This window comes from Mus caroli, chromosome 12 (assembly GCF_900094665.2).
Source record: "Mus caroli chromosome 12, CAROLI_EIJ_v1.1, whole genome shotgun sequence".
NCBI classification, from domain to species: domain Eukaryota; kingdom Metazoa; phylum Chordata; class Mammalia; order Rodentia; family Muridae; genus Mus; species Mus caroli.
In genome coordinates, this window is record NC_034581.1 from 104931673 (window position 1) to 104956661 (window position 24989).

Below are 24989 nucleotides of genomic sequence, written 5' to 3' on the forward strand. Positions count from 1 at the left end.
CTGGGAGCACTCTGCTCACTTGGGAAGACATTGTGTGGATTGATGAGGACCTGGGAGCACTCTGCTCACTTGGGAAGTCATTGTGTGGATTGACGAGGATCATCATTACTAGAAGATGCTGAGCAGGCCACATGCTCTGCTCTGGGAAAGCCACAAAGTTTGGCTTACCAATAAGTCAAGACTCCAAACAGTTGCTTACCTCCTCTCAGAAAGGCTCTCTACAGCCTGTCACGTTACACAGCTGGACATTTTGAAGGCCCATTCAGCTAAATCTGACTGAACTTCATCTCATGGCCCAGTTGAAGTGGCCTGTTCTTTGGTGGCCATCAATGGTAGAGGCAACCATTAGCTCCCGCTGCCAGCACTGGGAAGGAGATGAGGAGTAGAGACCTTAAAACCTCGTATGTTATTTTCAAGTAGGCTGAGTTGGGCTTTCGTAGTTACAGTTTGCGGCTGTAGTGCCTGCCCAGTCACAGGGCAGCCTCTGTAGGGTGGGTGGGTGATAAGGGGTTGGCTGTATGGCTGTCGGGGCTTTCCTGTGAGTGTTCACGGGTCAGACATTTATGAGCACTTTTGTACGTGTTGACAGTTTCAAGTGAGCAGCAAATGGCAGTGGTGCCAGGGGAGTAGCTGTGTGGCACGGGGGTGATGGTGCCATGTGGCACGAGGGTAAGAACTCTCCCAGGGATGTTCACAGCCTGGGAGAAGCCCCTTGAGCTGTGGGGAAGATGTGCACTGCTTTCCCTTTATTCATTTGTTAGTTTTACTTGTTTTACCACAAGTGAGATGCTGTCTTTGCTATGTTGCTATTAATGCCTTGATGTGTATACAAAGCTCACATTTACCAAGGCGTGGGACATTTTGTTACTTTCTTGCTACTTCCATAAGAGAATTTGATATGGCATAAGCAATCAGAACATCTGCACAAAGCTATTGATGAGTGGCAGTCTCAAGTGGTCTGGGCTGGTCTCGGAAATGTCCAAGATGACCCTGCCCTCCTGTCCTCACGCTGAGTACTGAGACTGCAGGCGTGCTCCACCATGCTGAGCTCAGCAGCAGTGTCCTAATGGAGGAACCGGATGGTGTACAGAACCGATTCACGTTTGAGTGGAGTTTGGTTGGATTTTGTTTGGTTGTTGGTTGGTTTGTTCTTGTTTTATGGCATTGGGGGTGTGGGGATGCAACTGTCAATCCATTGTCTGTAAGATGGGAGATACACACACACACACACACACACACACACACTATTCCTATAGAATGTTCCTAAAGTAAGAGAATGAATTTGCCTATTGTCAACATCCAGAAATGTTCTTCTTTGAGCTGCAATCATACGGTGTAAATTCAAAAGTGAAACTTTATAGAACCTGGGGCCTGGGACCCACAGAGAGAATCTAACACTGGGATCTTTAGTCCTTCATCTTACTACCAACGCTGCTGTCTTGGTATTCTGTTGCTGTGAAGAGACACCACAGCCACCACCATACAGGAAAGCATGCAATGAGGGCTGGCTCACAGTTTCAGAGAGTTAGCCCACTATCATCATGGTACTGGAGCGGTTGCTCAGAGCTCTACTTCCTGGTTCACAGCCACAGTGAGACTGGGCCTAGCATGGGCTTTTGAAACCTCAGAGCCTACTCCCAAGTGACACAGTTCCTCCAACAAGGACACACCCACTGCAGAAAGGACACAGCCCTAATCAGCTAGGGACTAAGATGCAAACACATGAGCCTGTGTTGGCCATTCTTACTCAAGCCACCACAGCTGGCAAGGGTCAGCAAAGGCTGGGAGGAAAGGGTCACTTGCTTGGTCATTTGGTCTGTCTGTCTGACCGTCAGCCAGTCAGTCTGTCCTCCCAGTGGAAAAAAAGAACATAGCCATGGGCATTAAAGTCATGTTCTTTTTCCTTATTGAGTGGACAGCTAGAAACCCGAACTGCACACTTGGCTGAGTAGTTAACCAAAGCAAGGGTGACTTGTGGTACCCTCTCCTCTGTCCTGTGGGATGGCCACAGGGCCTCCAGATGTGGTCAGCATGCACCACAGTTGGCAACACCGGAGAAGATTTTGAAGTGATTCATAGTTGAATGTTATTTTGTTTAGTAATCATATACTAACAATGTGACAGTATGTAATTAGCACATTAAATCTCTGATTTCTTGGGTTACTGTTGCTTAGGACGGGACTTAGTCAAAAGTGTGTCCACTGAAAGGAGAACTCAGGCAAAGGCCTGGCCGTGATGCTGTGGTGAGAGACTCAGAGGAGGGTTTGCAAGTGGCTGGAGCAGGGCCTTCAGGACCGAGAGGTCGGGTTCAGCCTGCGAATGCTGCTCTGAGGACAGCTCCTCAGCCTCTCTCACACGGGGGCCTCAACGCAGGGGTGCCTGTCCCAGGAGTCACGCTGGCCTGCAGGGTCAGACTGCAGAGCACAACCGGTCCTGCCTCCAGCCTTTGTCTGCCGGTGCATTCTCTGCCAGTCTTGCAGCTTTTGCTCATGGCATGGACCCTTAACTAGTGTGGCCCCAAGCAGGTTACCGAGCATGTTGGTGCTCCACAAAATGACCACGGAAGTGTCTCCCTGCGGAAGAGCTATGGGTCTTGAACAAGGTGAGGGGTGTGAATGAATGCTTTTCCTGGGTTTACAACATACTAAAATCACTAACCCCACTTAACGGAGCCTGACTCCTGGCGCTTCCATTTCTGGATGACTGCCTGGGCCTCAACATTGCCCCCAAGTTGTTTTGTGGCCAGACTGTTGAGGCATGAAGTCAGATGTTAACAAGCCTAGCTGCCCTCGTGTGTCCTCCCTCATAGCCCTCTGCAGGCTCTGAGTCAGCCCCACCAGCACAAGCATGTCACTGAGAAGCCCCCAGTGGGGCTTCCCAGACTGCCAGGGAGTGAGGAGGCCAGCCTTGAATCAGAGGCTATAAGAAGGCAGGACTGAGATTCCTGGCTGTCAGTTTGGCAAAAGTGTTAATAGGGTCACTGAGTTACTGAAAATGTCTGGTCTGATCACGTGGCTGGAGATTCTGTGGGCTCCTTTGGAGAAGCCACAATATTTGCAAGTCAGTTCCACCCCTCCCTGTGAGGCTGAGTTAGGTAATTGTCTGCTCTTTCTCAGGAGATTGTTAGGGTTGTCTGACAAAAGGATGTTTATACAGCACAGCCTTAAAGGTCAAATTTGCATGAAAGTGTTTTGTCTCCTGTTCTCTCTTCACTGGGTCTGGGAGTTCGGTTCCAGCTGTCAGTACTGGATTGAAAGTTTTCAGTGGTCTGCACTCTGACTAAATGTGGTCCAGTCAGGACAGATGCATCCTTGGTGTTGCATCCACCTGAGAAGCTGAGCAGGTGCTGTGTTGTATCTGGACTACAGAATCATTTGGCAGCATCAGAGATCTCGTGTGAAGCTACACTGGACAGCAGTATTTCCAGAACTGGCTACTTAGAAACCTTTCTCAACTTTTCAAGGGTGGCTTTCACATCGACACTGACGCTCCTGGAGTGATGGTTAAGGTTTTCTTTGCTGTTTATTATTGAACCAATAAAGTCTGTGAACCCTAAAAAAAAAAAAAAAAAAATAATAATAATAAAAAACCTTTCTCAAAATTGAAGACCCAGAAAGCACGCCAGACCAGGCATATAGCTCAAGTGGAGTACCTGTTTGGCTTGCCAGAGGCCCAGGAGAAAAAGAAAAGAAACTATATGACAATCCCACAGTTTGACATTTGAGTGTAGAGGCTGTTAGACCTGAGATCAGACAAGAGGGGACAACCTTAGAGGCCCACTGTCATCCCCCGCCTTTGCATCTTTTAAAATTTAAAATACAAAGGCATGAAATATGAGCCTCTGCCACAGGACTGGCTAGGGGCTGGAGACCCTCGGGCATCTTCATGCAGTAAGATGTAAGTTCGGTTCTCTGGGAACCTTGGGTGGAATTGGAACCGTCTTGTTAGGGATCACTGTTCTGTCCAAAGGTGACTTTGCTGGAAGCTTTGAGGGAGCCTCAAACCTCACAACTTTCTCTCAGAGTGGGTCTGTTCACTTGTGACTCTGGAACCTCAGAGAAGGAAGGGGCTCAGGTGAGGGTCTGGTGGGACACTGCTCAGCTTCTGTGTCTGGGGACTGTACTCAGGGCATTCGCAGTGAGAAAAGGTGCCATCTTTGGGGACTTGGAACCTCTGATTCCAGTTCCTCTGATCACCTAGAACCAGGACACTGAATATTGGAGCATTCCCCGCCTTGGGCAGTATTGGCCACAACTGTCTAAGGAAGGGGTGCCTGGCTCTGGCAGGCACAGGAGACAGTGCAGTGCTGAGCAGCAGCTGTGGACTTCCCAGGAGCTGAGATGCTTTGTAGACCTGAAGTCACCACAGGCCACAGGACTTTGGCTGAGTGCCAAGTCTAGCTACCCTGTGGTCCCTAAAGGGTGTGGGTGAGGCAGCCCCTGGGCACCTCCCACATGCAGAGGGTACCCTTCCTCCCTGTGGTCTCACCTGCCTGTGGTTGAACCTAAACCACAGCTATTGGCATGGATCTCACTAACAGCCAGAGTCTGCGACACTGTCAAGTGGCTGTTAGGAATGAGTCTGTCTCATATTTTAGAAACTTACATCTTGTGCCAGGGGATTTGAGGACAGTTGTTTACATGCTGTTTAAATAAAAATTTTAAGTATAATGCCTCCATTTTAAACATTAGATATAATGCGTGAATTTTTTCTAGCCTAACACTTAAAGATTATTCCCATAATTTAAATTTTTAGCATTTACCTTTATAAACTTAAACAAGAATTGTTCTGTTAACTGTAGTTTTAAATCCTAAAATAAGATGGATAATATAAAAAAATAAAAATAGAGTAAAAACCTGTTAGGCAGACATAGAAGAAATATTGACCACAGTGTTAATATTTGGGCTAAGTTGAATTCAAGTCAGAAAGGTTTTTGAGTTGTGATTATTTCATCATGCACACAGTCTGTAGGTGGTAGAATCGCCACGAGCCTGTGGACAAAGGGAGAACCACAGGGCATGACGGTCCCCACTTGATCCCTACTGCAGGGGTAGGAGGTAGCAGGCCACATGGTGGATACTGGCTTATTGTGGGCAGTAAAGACTTTGTGGGGTAGGAGTTGTTAGCCCTTTATAGAGTTCACTTTGTCAGTGAGGCCCAGGTAGAGTCAGGAAAGTGTGGTAATCCTGAGGTAAGTGTGGTGCGATGCCCCCCCCCCCCCGTCATCTTACCAACCGGTGTACACTGTATGTGTTCATGCAGACATTTGAAGGCAATGATGGCCTAATAGGACAAAATGATGGACATGAGATGGTGGCAGTGAGAGAGCAGAGATTGTCATGTCTGATCCCTGTCTTGGTTAGGGTTCCATTGCTGTGAAGAGACACCATGACCAAAGAAACTCTTACAAGGAACGTTTAATTGGAGGTGGCTTACAGGTTCAGAGGTTCAGTCCATTATCATCAAGGTGGGAACATGGCAGCATCCAGTCAGGCATGGCACTGGAGAAAGAGCTAAGAGTTTTGCATCTTAATCTGAAGGCAGCCAGGAAGAAGTATCTCTTCTGCTCTGGGCAGAGTTTAAGCATAGGACCTCAAAGCCCATCCCCACAGTGACGTACTTTCTCCAACAAGGCCACACCTCCTGATAGTGACACTTCCCATGGGGCAAGCATATTCAGACCACCACAGTCCCCAGTGGTGTGTGCTCATTCAATCTGCATATCTGTTTTCAGGGGACCCCTTGGAGTGGCATCCAGATGCCAACAGTGTGAATCTCAATGACCCCTTCTTGTATTGTTTGGTTGCTTGTTTTACTGTGAGCATATATTTTTTTAGAGACAAAATTCTTTGAAAATATGCAATATATGTTATGTGGTGTTTGCAGTCAGCTACCAAAATGTAGTTTCATCTAGAAACCATGGCTCAGTAGTCCATAGTGGGGAATTTCATTTATAAGTTTGTTGTTCGGGTATTTGAAGGCAAGGTCTCACTGTGTAGCTCAGGCTGGCTCGTGATCTTCCTGCTACAGCATCACAAGTGCTGAAATGACAGGCACGAGTCAGTAATCCATCGCCAGCTTACCTGCAGGCTTTCCTGTGCAGTATCACTTTGTAAGTTACACACACACACCATTACAGAAAGGAAAATGGACCTACTATAACCCTTCGTAAACATAAAAACTTTCAGGATAGTTTTGCACCCAAATCTAATTATCCAGTTGTTGACAGTATTAAGATGTGTATAGATGATGTGTATAGATGTAGCAGAGAAAATGGCCCCTGTGATCCAGTGGTCATTATGATAATTGCACTCATGTTCAGCCGGCCCCCTTGAGCACGAATGTCCAGGCACTGCTCTGGGTTCTGCAGGGTAGGAGCATAATTGAGTTATGCAGAAGCAGACACTGCTCAGTAGAAACTCTGCCTCGAGATAGATACGGATTTATTTGCTAAGTCCGGTCGATCGGTGGCCTGCTTGGAAATGCCTGGAGGGGGGGATAGGAACTGCCTCTTCCCTTGGCGGTGCCCCTGGGGGTTGGTGAGTGACAGGATCCACAGCAGTAAGCACTAGTAAGTCAAAAACCAAAGCAACGGAGCTTTACCGAAACTGCTGCCTTGGGGAGGGGGCTCCAAACATGTTACGGCATCTAGCTCACAACCCAGTGAGACAGTTATTCCTACGTGAGGAAGCTGAGGCCCAGAGACAGAACGGATCTTGCCCGGGGTCCCTCCCATGTCTTCAGAAAGACACTGGGGTTCCAGCTAAGGTAGTCCTACTGCTACCTGGGTTGTGTTGTTTTGGTTTTATAAAAGGATTGCTGTGTAGCCCAGGCTGACCTCATCTCTGTCTTCTCTGCCTCCTGGGGGCTGGGGTTATAGGTGTGCTCGGCTCACTCAGCTCCCCTGGGGCCTTGTGCCTTTAGTATCAGAGACATAACAAATACAGTTGGATTAAGGACTCAGAGTTGGGAATTAAAGAGTGGCTGTGCCTTGCTATGGCTCCGAAGCGTCAGGAACATAAGATGCTTCTGCCATAAGATCTGGACCATTAAGAATGCCTCTTAGGAGCCCCACCTGAGAGATGCAGAGCTGAGAGCAGTGGTCAGGAGGCTCCCAGAGGATTCTGCTCACAGGGCAGGAGGCCTCTGCACAGGAGTCCTCAGTTAGAGTCAAGAGGGGATGGGCAACCACAAGGAATAAGTATCCATTCTGCTGGAAAGCCACCCCATTTCAGATGTACAGAGAGCAGAGGCACCAGGCTGCCATGGTCATAGATGCTGGAGGGAAAGAAGTGTCTGCTCTTGGGTCATTGGGTCAGGTCAGTCAGGGAGCAGGGCTTGAGTCGAGTCAGGGCCACAGGAGGCTGGTGTCACATGTCGGGGCTGCATCTGGACCTGCAGATGGACCACACTCTGCCTGGCAGGCTTCCCGTCCTTTCTAAGAGACACTGATGGTACCTCAGCCCTCAGGCTGCTCTCCTCTCCACAGCTGGATAACCAGCCCCACTCTGAGCTTGTCTGGCTGCACAGAGACAGACATTAAGCGGAAGGCATGAGGAGTGTGTTCATGATCTGGGACACATGCTTATAATTTGTGCAGATATGCAAGAAGAAACCTCAGATGCGGGTTGGGAGTGAGGCTCTTGCCTGCCGTGCACAGGTCCTGGGTTCCATCCTTACCTCTGTTTTAAAAAAAAAAAAAAAAAGTGCAGAAGGTAGGAGTTGTGAATTGCCGGCGTGTGAATTGCCGGCAGCATAGAACGCCATCACCAGAGTACAGTTGATAGCATGCATCTGGACTTCTCCAGAGGAACAGCGTCTGCTGGCCAGCCCCTGAACACCATGCTGAGTAGTCCGGTGCTTGCAAACCTGTAAGCTCTCAGCATTCTGGATGCTGAAGCAGGATTCGGGGCTAGCCTGGGTTAAATAGCCAACCCCTGTACTTGAACCTGTGAGTGCGCATTTTTACACATGCACATGTTTCTTACTAGAATGTATAGAATGTATAGAATGCAGGGAGCAGTCATGTCAGAGGCCAGAGTTGTCTCCCTCCCTTCAGGTCTCCATTAAAAGGAAGAGGCTTCAGGTTGGCCAGTTGCTGCTGGTTGGTTCACTTTCTTGGCTAAAGAAAGCAGAATGAACATTGAGCTGGGCTTGGGCTCCAGTGAGGACACTGTTGTCAATGGCTCCCCCTGGACCAGTGCTTGCTGGTGACAGGCAGTAGGAGGAGATGCTAAGAAGCTGAGGGTTACTGCTAAGTGTTACTGCTGATTCTCCTACTGCCGTGGCATCGTGGCATCATGGCATCAGAGGGCTCTGCAGGAACACTCAACTTGAGCAAGGCAGCAGGCACTTGTTTCCTATTTGACCAGGAAAGTTACAGGGCCCAGGCTGCTGTGACAGTGGCGGAAGCGGACCTACCGTGGGCCTGGGTCCCTCAGCCTGTGGGGGTGGCGCTGTTAGGAAAATGGGGTTTTCTCAGCACTTCATTGTGTTGAAGCAATTAGTTAAAATTATTAACGTGTTTTTTGCTAGAGACAGTAACTAACAGGCTTAAATATGCAGGTTCAGTCATCCTGCGAGCCACCGATAGATGTAACCCTTCCCTTCCCCCTTCCCCCTTCCCCCTTCCCCCTTCCCCCTTCCCCCTTCCCCCTTCCCCCTTCCCCCTTCCCCCTTCCCCCTTCCCCCTTCCCCCTTCCCCCTTCCCCCTTCCCCCTTCCCCCTTCCCCCTTCCCCCTTCCCCCTTCCCTTCCCTTTCTTCTCTTTTCCTTTCTTTTCTTTCTCTTTGTTTCAGATGCTGGCCAGAACCTAAGTATGTGTTTTGCTGTAAGGTGCTTGGGCTTCCTTCCTTCCCTCTGGCTCCCTCCTGAGTGTGGCTCCCCTCATGCCGGCTCGGCTCAGATGGCATGTCTGTTTGCCTCTCCGTTCTCCTCCTCGCAGCTGCTATGATTTATCCGTTTCCTGCCCTGGGATTTTTCTTAGATTCTAATAAAGTTGTCCTCTTTAAATCAGAAGAAGAAAACCAAATACACTTTAAAAAGAAAGGAAAGGGAGGAAAGGAAGAAATGTAGGGTTTCCCACGTATACTTCAGGATACGTGCATTTCCCTCTCTCCCAGACTGGACATCCTGGCCCAGTGGTGACCCTCTTCGGTGTGACCAAGAGTACCCAGTGAGAGAGGGGTGCCTGTCCCTTGAGGAATGCCCCTGGCACTCCCAGCCAGCTCTTAGTGGCCATATATGTTGCTGTGACAGAGTACTCTGCATAACTTAGGGGAGAATGTGCATCTGAGCTCATAGCTTCAGAGGTTTCAGTCCAGAGAGCTTAGCTCCCGTGATTCTAGGGCCCTGGTGAGACAGAAAACCACAGAGTACTCTGCATAACTTAGGGGAGAATGTGCATCTGAGCTCATAGCTTCAGAGGTTTCAGTCCAGAGAGCTTAGCTCCCGTGATTCTAGGGCCCTGGTGAGACAGAAAACCATGTCGCAGGGAGTGTGTGGCAGGGGCTGCTGGCCTCATGGCAGACAGGAAGTTAAGAAGAGAGAGACAGGAAGGAACCAGGGCGGAGAAAGGAATGATGAGACATACCCCCGAAATCTATTCCTCCAGCTAGGCCTCAAATTCCCTCCTCCCTTTTACCACTGTTCAGTAATAATATCACACTGTGAACCCATCAAGAGATTCGCCCATTGATGATCTCAAACCCCTTAGGAGCCCCAAAGCCCATTAGCTGGCAGCCAGTCCGTAACAGAGGTTGGCCACAGCTGGCAGGAACAGAAGTCATGGGTCGTTGACACCAGCCATGTTGGCATCATTAGTTACATGGCACAGTTGTTGGGTGCCTTTTCTTTGTGGGCACCGAGCTGCAAGCTGGGCCTCTCCAAGAGGAGAGCACAGCCTGCGCGGCCTCATCCCAGGCTCCCAAGGCCTGAGGAAGCGCGCTCAGACGGGAAGGGCAGCTGTGTACTTTCACTGGCTGGCTTCCACGCTGCTAGCCAGCATCCCGGCAGCAGAGAGTTAGTTGATGGCCAGGCAGGTTGGGCTTAATTTTTCTCAGTGAGGTTTCTTTTCCTATATTGAGATCCACGAGGTGAGGTAATATAAAGAAAAGTTTATTTAGCTCCTATCTCAAGCTTGGTTCTCTACCTGATGACTTTATCTCCCAGAGGCCCTGACTAAGTCTCTATGACTCCATACCTCTCTGTGGGGATTGAGTTTTGGCACACAAACCCTTGAGGGGTGATCTTCACTTGTATCCGTGGAAAAGTGGTGGACTCAGAGAGGCATCTTACGGAAGATCCAGAACACCCCAGTGCCTTTTTGTGTCAATTCTAACTCCCAAAGGGTGACAGCATTCACTAGTTTTTTATTTCCCTCATTGACCCTGTTCTCAGCCCTGCAGTGGCCATATGGACCAAAAGAGCCTGGATCCATAGCAACAGAGGGTGTGTCCAGAAGGAAGTGCCTGTGCGTTTGAGATGCTGAGAAAAGAAGCAGGAGACAGTAGACGTTGAGCAGAGCTGCCTGGTTTCCCTTACCAGGATCCTGGTGACCAGCTATGCTGTTCGGCTATTGAAGTTCTGGACTCTTCCTGTGCCAGTCATACTCATTGCCTGCCCTTGTTCTTTAGATAAATGAGCCGCCTGTTGCTGAGCATGGCCACCAGGTGTGGCAGTGTTGTTTAGTGGGAGATGAAGTGACTGGGCTCTACCACAGGTGATGAGCAGTTGCTAATTGGCGGTAATGACGGTGTCCATCTCTGTTCCCCACGGGCATCCTAGATCTAGGTTCTGGGGTAGGGAATATGGCCTGCATCAGCACACAGCAGCCTGCTGCACCCCCGTGTTTACCTACAGAGTTTCTTTAGCCTGTCTTAGTATTTAAAAATATTAAACTTTTAATATTAAAATTGTTTTTAAAAGCCTGTTTAAAAAGCCAGGTCTTTCCTTGGGCTAAGTGTTTGAATCCTTCTTGTACTATGTGTCTGTAAGCTTTGTGAAGTCATGATTCTCTGGAAAACCTACATTTCTTTCTTTCCCTTCCTTCCTTATTTAAAAAAAGACAACTTTATTAGAGTTTAAGAAAAATCCCAGGGCAGGAAACGGATAAATCATAGCCGTTGCCAGGAGGAGAACGGAGAGGAAAACAGACATGCCATTTGAGCTAAGCCAGTGTGGAGCGGAGCCACACTCGGGAGGGGAGCCTGAGGGAAAGAGGAAGGAAGCCCAAAGCACCTTACAGCAAAACGCATCCGTAGGCTCTGGCCAGCATCTGAAACGGAGAGGAAAGGGAAGACTGACTGTCCCTGTCTCGTACCTGCGCCTCGACTCGAGGAGGCTCCCTGCCCGTCCGCCCTGCATGCACACTTCCATGGGCGGTGCAAGCTTCAGCCTGCCGAGGCTTACAGAACTGGCTGCTTTCTGCTTCTGGACTTGGCAGAGTTTACACTGGAAAGCAGCTTGTCCCCTCTGTGTGCCTTCCTGTCTTCACTAGAAAGTTCACTTAGCTGAATGAGTTGCCAAGGAGACCAATCTCTCCTGGTCCCCACCTTATCTCCACCTGACCTCCTCCCACCAGCCCCACCCTGTTGTGGAGGGAAGAACATGAATGAACTAGAACTTGGCTTCAGCTCCTGCTTTTTCAGGTATGATGACTGCCTTATTAAAATAAACAGCACTGCGATTTCATGAGAACTAGTAGTGGCTAGGCATAAGGAAGGAGTGTGCCCCAATTTCATCCGCAATGAAAGCAGACACCCCAAGGCCCTCCCTGAGGCTTGGGCCAGGAGTGGCTTTAGGAAAATGAGCAGCCTCAAACTCGGGGGACCAGCATCTCTTCCTGTAGCCGAGCAATGAGCTCAACTCAGAGGCCACGGGATGGGAAGTCAGGAAAGAATGGCATGGGGCACTTGGGCTTCGCTAGCAAGTGTTTACCGACCCGCACTAGCCCTAATTGCACCTCCACAGCCCAGAGGAAGGATGGTGTCAGGCCCAGCCATGGCTGCTTGATCTCTCAATGTGGTTCCCTCTAGAATGCCACCGAGCAAACCTAGGCACAGGAGGACAAACAACGCTTGTGAGAGTGATCAGTCTTCAGGGCCTCCTTCTTCCTAGAACCGGGTGGTTACCTTCATCCTTACAGTCTGTGTCACATGAAGGAGGTGGAAACAGGTGAGAAATGAGTGGAATCCACCTGTTTAGATCCCAGCACAGAGGCAGTGTGTAGGGAAACCCAGCTACTTTGTCAGGCTAGCACAGAATCTACCTATTGCTTAAAGATAAAAAAAAATAAAAGACACAACTTGATTTTAAGGGTGTTACTATGGGAAAGACACATTAGAACAAGCAAAAGAAGATTTTTGCACTTTGAAATTAGAAAAGATTTCAAATTCACAACAGCTTGGAGGCTGAGGGTATAGCTCAGTGATTGAGTGTTTGTCTAGCATGTGCAAGGCCCTGGGGTCTATCCCCAGCACCAGCAAAAATAATGGTGTGACAGTTATTTTCACTGTCACCTTGACATGGTCTAGAATTCTGTGAGAAGGGAGTGAGCACGGGCCTGGTCAGATCAGATTGGCCTGTAGGTGAGCCCGTGGTGCGGGTGGTCCTGATTACGGTGTTAATGGACATAAGAGGACCCAGCTTACAACAGGCAGCACCCACCATTCTTTACCCGAGGCATCCTGGACTGCATATGTGTGGAAAGGGGCTCAGAGGAATAGGTGTGCACTCGTTCTTCCTCTCTGCTCTTGACGTGGATGTGGCTCGCTGATCAACCTCTTGCTCTGACTTCTACGTGATTATAACCTGGGATTATAAGCCAAACAAACCCTTTCTCCCCTACATTGCTTTTTGTGTTCTTATTTTATCATGGCAAGAGAAACAAAACCAGAACATGTCCTCGTCATCCTTGTCCCCGTTGTCCTCGTTGTCGTCGTCATCATCATCATCATCATCGGTGTCTGCTGGTTTTGAGTCCTAAAGTTGTTCTTTAGTACTAAAGTTATGAACAACATTTTAAAAGCAAGGCTTAGGCTCCAGTGGCCCCGGCCAGCTTGCTCTGCTGCTTGGCCCACCGTGAGTAGCGGTGAAAGGCAGAGAACTTTAGTCAATGGGCCACAGTGGACAGAGGAACAAGTAAAGAGATCCAGTGATCTCCCTGTGTATCCTTCGGGGTACTGACCTGAAATTCAGGCTTAAACAGGAAAAGATTTAGAGCCAAGTGGTAAGAGGTCCACATAGTTGGGCTGTCCTGGCTTAGGTCTGGTTCTGGTTCCGCGAGGTAGTCCCTGTCATTACTTGGAGGGGTCAATCCGGTTTCTGCTCCGGGATGCACCTTCACCTCAGCTGTGGTGCAGGTGGGGCAGGCCCTGCCCTTGGAGGTTCTGTTCTTTCAGGAAAAGAACGCCTCCCTACTCTGGAGAGGTGAAGGCAATGACTTGTCTCTGTGCCTTTAGCCAAAGTAAAGGAGGCAGGCAGACACCAAGCGAAGGCAGAAATGCAGGCTGATTCTTTGTGTGGGCCCAAGTGAGGCGTCAGTGCTTTTTAGCAAAAGTAGCTTCTCAGTGCCTGTCTCAGGAGGTCACGTCAGAAGTCGGTCATGTCACTTCACGGGCGTGAGTCATGTTGCCTCATGATGCTTTCATAGAGTGGTGTACGCATGCGTAGAGCGGAGCATGACTGGGGGTTCAGTGCTCGCCTAGCTAGCGTTCACAAGACCGACCTCCAGTTCTGGAAACCAAACCCAAGGCCTCTGCAGGAGCAGCACGTGAGCAGTGACTGCGCCATCGCTGCGCTGCGGCCCCCACTGTTTTTTCATTCTTTCCAATGCATATACACTTAGTACTTTCCAATGCATACACACTTAGTATTTTCACTTAAAACAGGCGTCACAGACAGGAGCAGCTACTGGAGAGTGCAACAAGTAGTTATAAAACGGAACCCATGGGTCCACCCCTCTGGCCTGCCATCCAAAGGCTCTCCAGGTCCTTCCAGTCGCAGGTGTGCCAAGTGGAGCTACAAAGTCCTTCTTCCCATGACTGCTTTCGTGCCAGTGTTCCGTTAAGATGCATCCGCATCTGCCTGTCTGTGCCTCATGCACTCCCTTGTTATAGCATGGCACGAGCACTCCAGGGTGCTGTCTGATCCCCCGTGGTGGACATGGGCATGTGAGTGTCGTACATAGATTCTGATATCACAAGGTAATGTGCTAGGGTACAGGTCCAGAGCTTAGGCACAGATGTCTTCCAGGGCAGCTGTCAGTGCCCAAAGCCACACAGTCCTGTCCACTGGGTGTGAGCACTGGCTGCAGCCCTGCCCCTCCCCTGCTGGTGAGTGTGTGCCAACTCTTGGACAGCTGCTATTGTCTGGATGTATTTTTGTTTGTTTTGGTTTTTGAAACAGTCTTGCTATGTACCCTACACTGATCCACAAACTTGCTGTGTAGCCCGAGCTGGCCTTGAATTTGTGATGCTCCCGTCTAGGTCTCCAGAGTACCAGGATTACAAACCTGTAACCAGACTTGGCTTCCTGGTGATGATAAAGAACGCTTCGGCTTTACTGTGGCATTCTTGATGAGGTTTTTTTTTTGTTTTTTTTTTGTTTTTTTTTAGTGATTGCTAGATTCTGTGTCTAAAGTCCTCTATTTCCCTTCTGTTTTATTTATTTGTATATTTTTGGGATAGTGTCTCACTGTATAGCCCTATCTCACTATCTCGCATGGAACTTACTATGTAGACCAGGCTAGCCTTGAACTTCAGAGATCTACCTGCCCCTGCTTCCTTAGGGCTGAGATTAAGAGATGTGCTTGGCAGCTCTTCTAATATCTTAGAATTAATTAATCTCTAATTATCTTCTATAACTGTCTTTAGTTTTCTGTCTATTGCTGTGATAAAATAACATGACCAAGTTGAGGAGAGGAGGAAAGGGTTCATTTGTTTACATGTCCCCGTCACAGTCCATCACGAGGGGAATTCGTCATGGAGGAATGTTGCTTAGTGCCTTTCTCCCATGGCTTTCTCAGCAACCCAGGACCACCTGCCCCAAGGATGGTTCCACCACAGTAGGCTGAGAGCTCTCCTCACATCACTAATGAAGAAAATGTACCACAGACTTGCCTACAGGCCATCAATCTAATGGAAGTGTTTTTCTCAGTCGAAGTTCCCTCTTAGATGACCTAAGCTTACGTCAAGTTTACAAAAGAAAATATCCAGCCTACTACTATTTTTTAAAATGTGTTAGCTATTGCCTTTTCTATCCAAGTCTGTAATGCTCCAGTTTATTTGAGCTTTGTGTGCAATGTGATCTAACTTTCTTTCTGTCTCTATTTCCTGGGCCCTGGGCCCTAGCCAACCTAGTGTCCTGTGTTGGAAGGGTGACATACTCTCTGTCCTGCAGTCCAGTGCTGCTGTGAATCCAGGGTCCAGCCCTCTGCCTACTGAAGCTTTCCCAAAGTCCTGCTTCTGGACCAATAGCTCCTCTCACCGTGGTTCTTCTCCAGGGTGCTGGGTCCCCACTCCTGCCCTTGGTACTTCATCTATGCAGAGTCTGCTGTCCCAGGCCCACAGAGGTAGCTGTTAGGTAGCAGATTGGAATATCTTTGAATACACAGGTGGCTTTCTCATGCAGCCTCCTAGAACCAACTGGATTTCAGTGGTGATCTCCAAGCTGTGGAGGAGGAGGAAGAGGAGGAAGAGGAGGAAAAGGAGGAAGAAGAGCCTCTCCCACTTCCTTTCAGTGCCACTGGGAAGTCCTGGCTAGCACAGACACAGGAAGGAGGAACAGTGTGCCAGGGCTCGCACATTGAAAGGAGTATTTACAGGAACAGGAGGGTCAGACTCCACCAGCCAAACAAGGTAGCCAGTTGCATGTTGCTCTTTTCGGTACTGCAACCGCAATCTAAAATTATTCTTTTGAGGGAATATCATCTCACAGTAACATCAGCATAGCATATGCCAAGAGAGCTGCCCCACCCCACGATGTTTAGCACATTTTAACTAAAAATTGTCCGACTTTGTTGAAAGGAAAACTTGAGTACTTAGAGGACTGGTTTGTTTTTCTGTGTTGGGATACTCCATATAGCAAACTCATGTTCTCAAGGCTGTGTGGTGCAAGTAAAAGCTCATGCGTAGTCCATCCATGAAGGAAAGTCCATCCATGAAGGGTTCGTAGCTACAGTGCTGGTACACTGAAGGTCAGTGATCGGAGAAGATAGCCCTGGCTGTGCAGACATCAGGGCCCAGAATTCCCTGCCTCTGCCTCCTGGATGCTGAGATTGCCGGTGTGTACTACCTCGCTAGGTAGAAATAGTCATTAAAATGATTCATCAACGGGCTGGTGAGATGGCTCAGTGGGTAAGAGCACCGGACTGCTCCTCCAAAGGTCCAGAGTTCAAATCCCAGCAACCACATGGTGGCTCACAACCATCCACAACGAGACCTGGTGCCCTCTTCTGGAGTGTCTGAAGACAGCTACAGTGTACTTACATACAATAAATAAATAAATCTTTAAAAAAAAAAATGATTCATCAAAACAGAGAGCTAGAGAGACAGGCGAGTTAAGACCACTCGTTCTTGCAGAGGACGAGGATTCAACTAGTACCACGCAGTGACGTGCCATGGGCCAGCTCTGACAGGGTTGAATACTGAGATGAGGCACAGCATTGGACAGAGACAAAGGCTGATGACCTCTGCCTTTAACTCTCGCTCACTGTTCTGGGGGCCACAAGCTGATGGCTTCTGACAGTTTCACAGAGAAAGGAAAAAATAGAAAGAAAGGCAGGTGCGCACGCACGCACGCGCGCGCGCACACACACACACGCGCGCGCGCACACACACACACACACTTACTTGGTGGATAGAGCAGAGCCCAAACAGCCACCCTTTATTTTTTTCTTTCAACATTTTTATGCCCTCTTAGACAAAAGGTCTTTATAAAATTACCTCACAGATAAAATGTTACACAAGAGGGGAATAACAGAAGGACGTAGATAGTAAGTTCAAAGCAGTGCTTCATTCTCTAAGCTCACTATAAGTTCAAAGCCACAGTTGCACGTGGCCTTGCCTTATCATAGTGCACACCTCTGGCCTCATCCTTGAACTTGGCCTAGAATGAATGTTTCTCCTTGACCACAAATCTGTCCCAGCCTATTTCCGTTTGTAGTGTAATTACGAAAGCTCATTGTGTTCCTTATTATGCAGCCTTTACTTATTTTGTGAGGAGGGGGCGGGGCGCATTCTATTCTTGATTCTAACTTTATTACATCTTTCTGGCAAAATAACTAAAACCGTCTCCTTAAACTTTATTTCTAAAATTATTTGAATCAGGAATTCTATAAAGTCATTAATTCATTTAAACAGCATAAATCAACATCTTCATGTTGCTCTGCAGGAATTTGCCCAAAAGGGTGGGCTATCTCTGAGGAAGTAGTGACACCAGGCTCTAGGCAGTGAGGTTCTCCCGGTGTCCACTCACACCAAGCCACGTAAATGAGGACTGTGGCAGTGACAAACAGGAGAAAGCACCTTAGTAGCAAGAAGCAGTCAATCCTGGGATGAGGTCCCTGGGACTGTGCCTCACCAGAGCTCACCCATCGGCTGAGCAGGACGGTGGGCCAGCTCCAGAGAGCTCACTTCCCCACTACAGCTCTTCCTGCTTGCCCTCCACCAGTGACCCACAACCACTGTAACTCCAGTTCCAGAGAACCAAGCATCTTCTGGCCTCCAAGGGCACCACATGTGGGGAACAGACAAGAAAAACACACAACATAAAAGTAAATCTTCAAAGAAAAAAAACCCTACAAAGTATGAGGGGTGGTAGCACACACACTTAATCCCAGCACTCAGGAGGCAAAGGCAGGCGGATCTCCTGGTTCAAGACTAACCTGGTCTACATGACAAGTTCTAAGCCAGCTGGCGTTCTGTGGTAAGACCACACCTGACCAGAGACCCTTTTAACTAAACTTGCCATGTAGCAGAAGGAAGGCTTGACTTTTGAGATTGTTGTTTGTTCTATGTGTGTGTGTGTGTGTGTGTGTGTGTACTTTATCAGTCAGGCTGGCTCCCTTGACTTTTTTTTTTTCAAATCAGAGTTCACATAATTCCTGTTGGCACAGTGAGGCAATTGAGTCCTTGGCCTATGACATCACATATCTCGTGATTTGGGTTAAAATCCGTACCTGGAATTGTCAGTCAGTTCTGTAATTGAAACATACACTGTAGGTTAATCTGTGCTCTTGGCTATTATATTAGTGACTGTTCAGGACTCAGAAAAGCCTGCAGTGTTCTTCACTGGCCCACAGTGGTCTTATTTTATGGCCCAGGGTAGCCTGGAGCTTATTCTGTAGCTGCAGGCTGACTTGAATATAAAGTAATATCCTTGCTTCAGTCTTCTGAGATGCGTTCCTTCCAGCTCACAGCATACAGTGGAGGTGTGTGCTCCAGCTGTCTTGGTGGTTGGCAAGTGTGAGCTCTGGGCCGTGAAGAACACTCCGGGCTTTTGTGAGTCCTGAATAGCCACTAGCAGGATTCTGAGGGTGAGCCACCAGCTCCCTTGTTTCCGAGGCCCAGGCTGGGGTCTTTCTTTCGTTCCTTCCCTACAGACACTGTAAGAGTGTGTCTGTATGCTCCATGCCCTAGCATCATCAAGGACTTAGCTTGAAGCAAGTGTGAAGTGCTTCACATTCATAATACATTGATGAAAGCAAGGCCTGCTGAAATTACTAATGCATAATGAGGTGTTCGAGGTTAACACGTCTACCCAGGGTGAAGCATGGTCCTCCGGCATCCTTAGCATCTCCAGCCTCTTGTGCTGTCCCATTAGCACAGCTAATCTCTGGAACTGGATACAGATGGTTGCAAGCTGCCGTGTGTGTGCTGGGAGTCTTATGTTGGTCTTCTTCAAGAGCAGCAAGTGCTCTTAACTACTGAGCCAAACCTCCGGCCCCTATTTTAATTAATTAATTTATATTTTTAAGACAGGCTCACTGTGTAGCCCTCACTGCCCAGAACTCAGAGGTCCACCTGCCTCTGCCTCCAGAGTGCTGGGATGAAAGACATGTGCCACCACTGCCCGGCTTAACTGTGGGCTTCTTGGTTCTATTGCTGAGAAAATAAACAGAGCATAGACAGAATGTACATTGGCAAGCTGTGTCAACTCTAAGCTTATTTAAGGCATCCTGGCAAGATGGAATGTGACCACATATTCCCAAGGGTCAGAGGCTAGGAAGAGGGAAACTCAAGAAACACGCCCTTTCCATGGACAGCGTCGGGTCGAGACGGCCACAGGCTGTGCGTGCTGTGATGGTGTGATATGGTGGCGGCTCTCATGACTTCAGGTGTCAATCAGCAGTATGTCCCGCCTCCTCACCCCCCCACCCCCCACCCCCGTCAGTGTTTGCTTTCTCTGTGTGGTTATGGAATCCGTGAACCAGTGCCTGTTCTCCCTAAGCTTAGCCAATTAAGGATTCAGAGAAATAAAAATTATCATCAGAAGGCACCTGCCTTCACGTGGCATCTGGGGAAGTGAGGAACGCTAAGCAACCAGCTGCTTGCATACTGTGGTGCTGGATGACCGGCTCCACAGAGCCTTGCCTTATCAACTAGGAAGTCAGGAAGGGCCTTGTAGAGAAGCTAACCTGAAAGCTGGCAGTAGGAGTGCCGAGAAGGCCATGAGCTGAAGAGAGCAGAGCGGCACCTCGTCAGGGACGCTTGCCGGGGAGGCTCATCTGGGAAGGTGCTCTCAGGACTCCTCACACTCGACAGAAAACTTTATACAAGTTCACAGTGAAAATGAAGCCAGAGGTGGGGGACTCGAAACGAAAAAAGTTAGTGTTTTTATGAATCATTTAAAATGTACTGAATTACAGGCTGACCCTGAGTACTCTGCAATTGAGAAACAAAGGCAGAAGGGTCACTGCAGTTTTGAGGTTAGCCTGATCTACATCAAGTTCTAAGCCGGCCAGGAACCTGTCTTAAAAGTAAAATAGTAATAAAATAAAATATATACTGAGAGAAGTTGACAATTTTATGAAAATTATTTTCCAAAGTAAACCTTTAGAGAGAAGAATGACTGGTTTTGTATTTTGAATAATCTCTGTAATGCATGGTTTACTAGTCGGTGGCTGGGTTCTCCCCTACACATCTGTTCTACACCAGCCTGTGACCTTGTAACTCTTGGTTGGTTGTGGGAAGGTGTAGTCTCGAAAAAGGCCCTTAGAGAGAATTGGGATATCTGACCAGAATTTAGCAAGTGAGTGGTTTGTTAAGGGCTTAATCTGCATGTGAGTCTGAAACAGATGAGATGCAGGCACATTTTATTCTATAAGAATCCAGTGGTCTTCTGCACACCTGAAGTGATGGCGTGGCTCTTGTATAGTATCATAGTACCGTTTGCTAATGCTTGGGGAATACTGACTGGCTGACGTGCACGCATGCTCTGAGATACTCAGCCAGCCTTGGATGTGCTCCGTGCCTATGTACATGAACCCCACTCATCACCACTGGCCTCTTCAGCCCAGAGAAGCTGTCAGCCTCACACTGGCAGTTAAAGCTTTCAAAGCTCAGGACCCTGGACTGTCTGTCGTGTGGAGCTGTCTTTGAGTCCAGTCCAGCTTCATTGCCCACCAGCCTGACAATGCTTCTGCATCTCTGTTGTCTCATTAAAAATGAAGTGAAAGATGTCAGTATCTTAGTAAGTGCTCACTGAAGAAGTCCCGGTTACCATCGCAGCGACCACATCACTGCCATTGTACGCATGTCACCCAGAGGGAGGAATGGAAGGAACTTTGAGAAAAATCAAGAGGCTGTCTTTACTGCAGGGCTTTGGGCAGATGCAGTTGCTATGTTTGGGCAGCCAGAAGTCTCTCCCCCATCCCATACCTGCCTCTGCCGCCATCACGCAGACCTGGCCTCCCTGTCTGCTGCTTTTTCTCACCCCTTTTTTTCCTCGGGCCAGGGCCTGGCATGTGAGTGTTGCTGCCCAGAAAGTATTTGTCCATTGAGTGCCTTCAGAAGGGTTGGTTGTGACTGGTGCTGTCAATCATGCCAAGCCTGTGATGTCAGCAGCAGCCAGCTGTGGGGCACACACACCCTTTTCACTGTTTAAAGGATACCTAACCACTGTCCACCTCACCCACCTTAATTCACAGTAAAAATCGGAGGCTACAAGTGTCTCCCGGCCATGTGGGTTAAGCATCATTGTGACTGACAGCCCCCACTCTCTCCTTTCAGATGTTCCTCCTGCGGATCAAGAGAAGCTTTTTATCCAGAAGCTACGCCAGTGTTGTGTCCTCTTTGACTTTGTCTCTGACCCACTGAGTGACCTGAAGTGGAAGGAAGTGAAGCGCGCTGCGCTGAGCGAGATGGTGGAGTATATCACCCACAACCGGAACGTGATCACGGAGCCCATTTACCCTGAGGCCGTCCACATGGTGAGTGACAGCGCTCACAGCAGGGCCCCAAGATTTGGAGTATCTCAAACACAAACCAAGCCCTCCCGCTCCCACCCTACAGGGTGGTGGTGAGGGTTAAGTGAATGCAAACAGCTCCTCTCCCTGTCAGGAAATGTCATCTATTCTTCCCGGGAGTTCTTTGGCTTGACTTTTTAACACCTCAGTGTTGGTGCCCTTGTGTAGTTCAGAAGTGCCCTGCCCACCTGTGTGCCCTCAGCAGAGAGCAGATGCCCAGGGTAGCAATGCCCAGGGTAGTGAGTGGCAGGCTCTTGCTCCTCCCTCTACTCCAGCTCTCACGCTGTGGGCGTCGACAGTTCTGGAACTGTAAGGAACTGTACTGAGTATCTTCACAGCTTTGCTTGTTCTGGGGTGGCCGTTATAGTCAGTCCTGGAGCTTCTTCCGTGGCTTAAGTCAGGAGTGTAGCTTCATTTTCTTCTATGATTATTAAATTTGTTCTTATATCAGATATTCAGATCCATTTCCTCCATTCATTGAAGATAAAAGTATTGAAATTAACTTTCCTTTAAAATTAAATCTCTCTCTCTCAGTACCTATTAAATTTACTAATAGGTCAGTTACAGTATGGAGTTTTTCTGTTTTTAAGCAGTCCTGGCAGCCAATATGGCCGAGTTTATACTCTTTAATCCAAGAAGGAAGAACCTGCCTGTTTGGGCCAAATGCCTACCCTTCAGCCAAGTGTGCTGAAACGGCTTGACTCATCTTCTCATTCGTCTTCCCTGGAGCGCCTGAGACGGATGCTCTAGAGACTTCTTTTATGGGTTGTCCTTACTCCTGCTCCTGTTACAGAGGTTCCCTAGCCAGAGTCTCTATGGCCTCCCTGGGGGGTGGGTGATCAGGTGGCTCCTAGAAGAATTTGACACACATTTTCTGAATTTCCACTGTGGGCTAGGCACTCTTAGGAGAGAAAGAACAGATTCTGACGAGGATGAAATAAGCCAACCAGCACTTTGTTGACTTGAAATGGAATGATTCAGATGATGCTGGTACTGGGGGAAAGCAAGCTGAGGCTGCAGGGCTGAGGGTGTGGCTTCAGCTCCTTACCACGTGCACGAGGAGACCCAGAGAGGAGAGTAACAGACTACTAAAGTTGTCAGATGTCGTGTGTGTGTGTGTGTGTGTGTGTGTGTGTGTGTTGTCTGTCTGTCTGTCTGTCTGTCTGTGTCTGTGTGTCTATGTATATCAGTATGTGTCTCTGTGTGTGTCTCTGTGCATGTGCATGTGTATATCTATATATGTCTCTTTGTGTGTGTTTACCTGTCTATATCAGCATGTGTCTCTGTGTGTGTGTGTGTGTGTGTGTCTGTGTGTGTGTCTGCCCTGACCTCCTGTTTGTCTGGTGCTCTGTGAGGAGAATAGGAGCAGGGAGAGGTTGGATTCTTGTATGGACTGATGGTATATTGATTATTTTCTCAGACTCCCTGACACTGGGGAAGGTACTGGTGGTTGGTATAGTCTGTTCATGGTGTGTCTTGTGCTCATCTTAGTGAATCAAGAATCAAGAGAGGGGCCAAGCAGTGGTGGCTCATGCCTTTAATCCTAGCACTTGGGAGGCAGAGGCAGGAGGATTTCTGAGTTCAAGGCCAGCCTGGTCTGCGGAGTGAGTTCTGTGACAGGCAGGACTATACAGAGAAACCCTGTCTTTAAAAAAAAACAAAACAAAAGCAAGAGAGCTGGAGAGATGGCTCAGTAGTTAAGAGCACTGGGCACTGACTGCTCTCCCAAACGTCCTGAGTTCAATTCCCAGCAACCACATAGTGACTCACAACCGTCTATAGTGGGATCTGGTGCCCTCTTCTGGTGTGTCTGAAGATAGCGACAGTGTACTCACATACAGAAAACAAACAAATTAAAAAAAAAAAAAAAATCAAGAGAGCTCCAGCCAGCCTGTGCCCTTCCAAGGCCTGCTTCCTCTGACCTATTTGTTCCAGAGACACCTCCCACTTCAAAAGTTCCACCTCTTCCAAAACAGTGCCTTATGCCAAGGAACAGGCATTCAGACACATGCCCATGGGAAACATTTCAAGCCCAGAGTAGCAGACAGCAACAATGAAAAGTGCAGTGAAGGCTGAGTGGGTTGGGGCTGGAGTGGCTGTCGTGAGACACAGCAACACATGTGGGATTCAGGAAGCCTACCAAGGCCTCCATCCAAGACCTCCATCCCAGTGGGCCCTTCTTTGGGTCAATTCTAATGAGAAGCTTAGCAGCCCTCAGCCCCAGCCTGTGGCCACGCTCACAGCACTTTGCCCAGGCTCAACAGCTACCTGCTGCTGTTTCGTCTGTGTGGAGTACATGTGATTGTGTTTTCAGTGTTCTTAGAGACATTAATTTCCACTAACTGAAGAATCCACCGCAGTCTAACTATACAAACATCACCTATTTGGCTGGAATGCTGTGTGGATTCTTAGTGGCTTTTAAGACATTATTTATCTTAAAGTTCACCCCTTACCTAAGGAATTTGTATTTTTGATACTTATAATGTTTCTCTCAAAAGGAAATCTTATTCTGCTCCCTTACCACTGCCTGCACAGGGTGATCTTTAACCTGCTTTCTCTCTGATTTATTAGAATGGCTCACAGGCTGTGGTCCAGCTAGTCCAGTGATGGCCTTTTTCCAATGGAAAGTCCAAGAATCCAATAGCTGTTTGGTTCATGTGATGTCTCCACTGGTTTTGGTATATGTTGGCATCCCAAAGAAGTAGGCTCTACTGCCTGTGAGGAAATGGACTTCACCACTGAGACTGAGAACAAGCAGGCAGAGAGCAAGCTTCCTTTTCCGTGTCTTTATATAGACTGCCATCAAAACACGTGGCCCAGATTAGAGGTGGCTCTTCCCACCTCAGAAGATCTGGAGTAAGGGTGGATCTTCTCTCCTCAAAAGATCCAGATTTAAATCAGCTCTTTCCACTTCAAATGATTTAATTAAGAAGAAAATTTCCCACAGGTGTACCTAACCTCTTGAGTTTTCGTTCCAGAGGTGGTCAGCTTGACCACCATGAATAGCATCACAGCTGTTGCAGATATAAACCAGCACTGCTCTTCCAGCCTAATTTCTCAGGTTTGAGAAAGAGCTAGCCAATTCTCATAAATGTGTATTTAGACATAATTCCTATTCTAACTTCTGGCTAGTTTCGTGCACAGGAGACCCTCGTGGATAGGGTGGTAAAATGTCCTTTGGGATCCATGGATCCTGATTCCATAAAGGTTAAGGAGAACTCTTATCTTACAAAGCAGCTAACATCAGAGGCCCAGGCTGACCAAGCCCCTCAGTCAGTCAGCAGAGTTCTGAGGGAAGGAGTGAGAATTAAAGAAAGGACAACTATACAGCATTATAGCATGACTCCAGCAAGGACTGAAGCAAGTTTACTTTTTCCCAGCCTGCTTTTATACCATTCTAAGTACATGCAAAGAATGAGTTCAGAGCTGGGCGTGGTGGCACACGCCTTTAATCCCAGCACTCGGGAGGCAGAGGCAGGCGGATTTCTGAGTTCGAGGCCAGCCTGGTCTACAAAGTGAGTTCC

At 48.4% G+C, this 24989-nt stretch overlaps 1 protein-coding gene across 10 annotated transcripts in view; it reads left to right on the plus strand.

Moving 5' to 3' along the window:
* The window catches only part of Ppp2r5c (protein phosphatase 2 regulatory subunit B'gamma), a 149079-nt gene that overhangs the window by 57261 nt on the left and 66829 nt on the right, over positions 1-24989 (plus strand). For all 10 annotated transcript variants that reach the window (XM_021179517.2, XM_021179519.2, XM_021179520.2 and 7 more), the window contains one exon: positions 21230-21429. In XM_021179517.2, coding sequence (XP_021035176.1) covers positions 21230-21429 — 200 coding nt within the window. The remainder of the gene's footprint in view (positions 1-21229; positions 21430-24989) is intronic.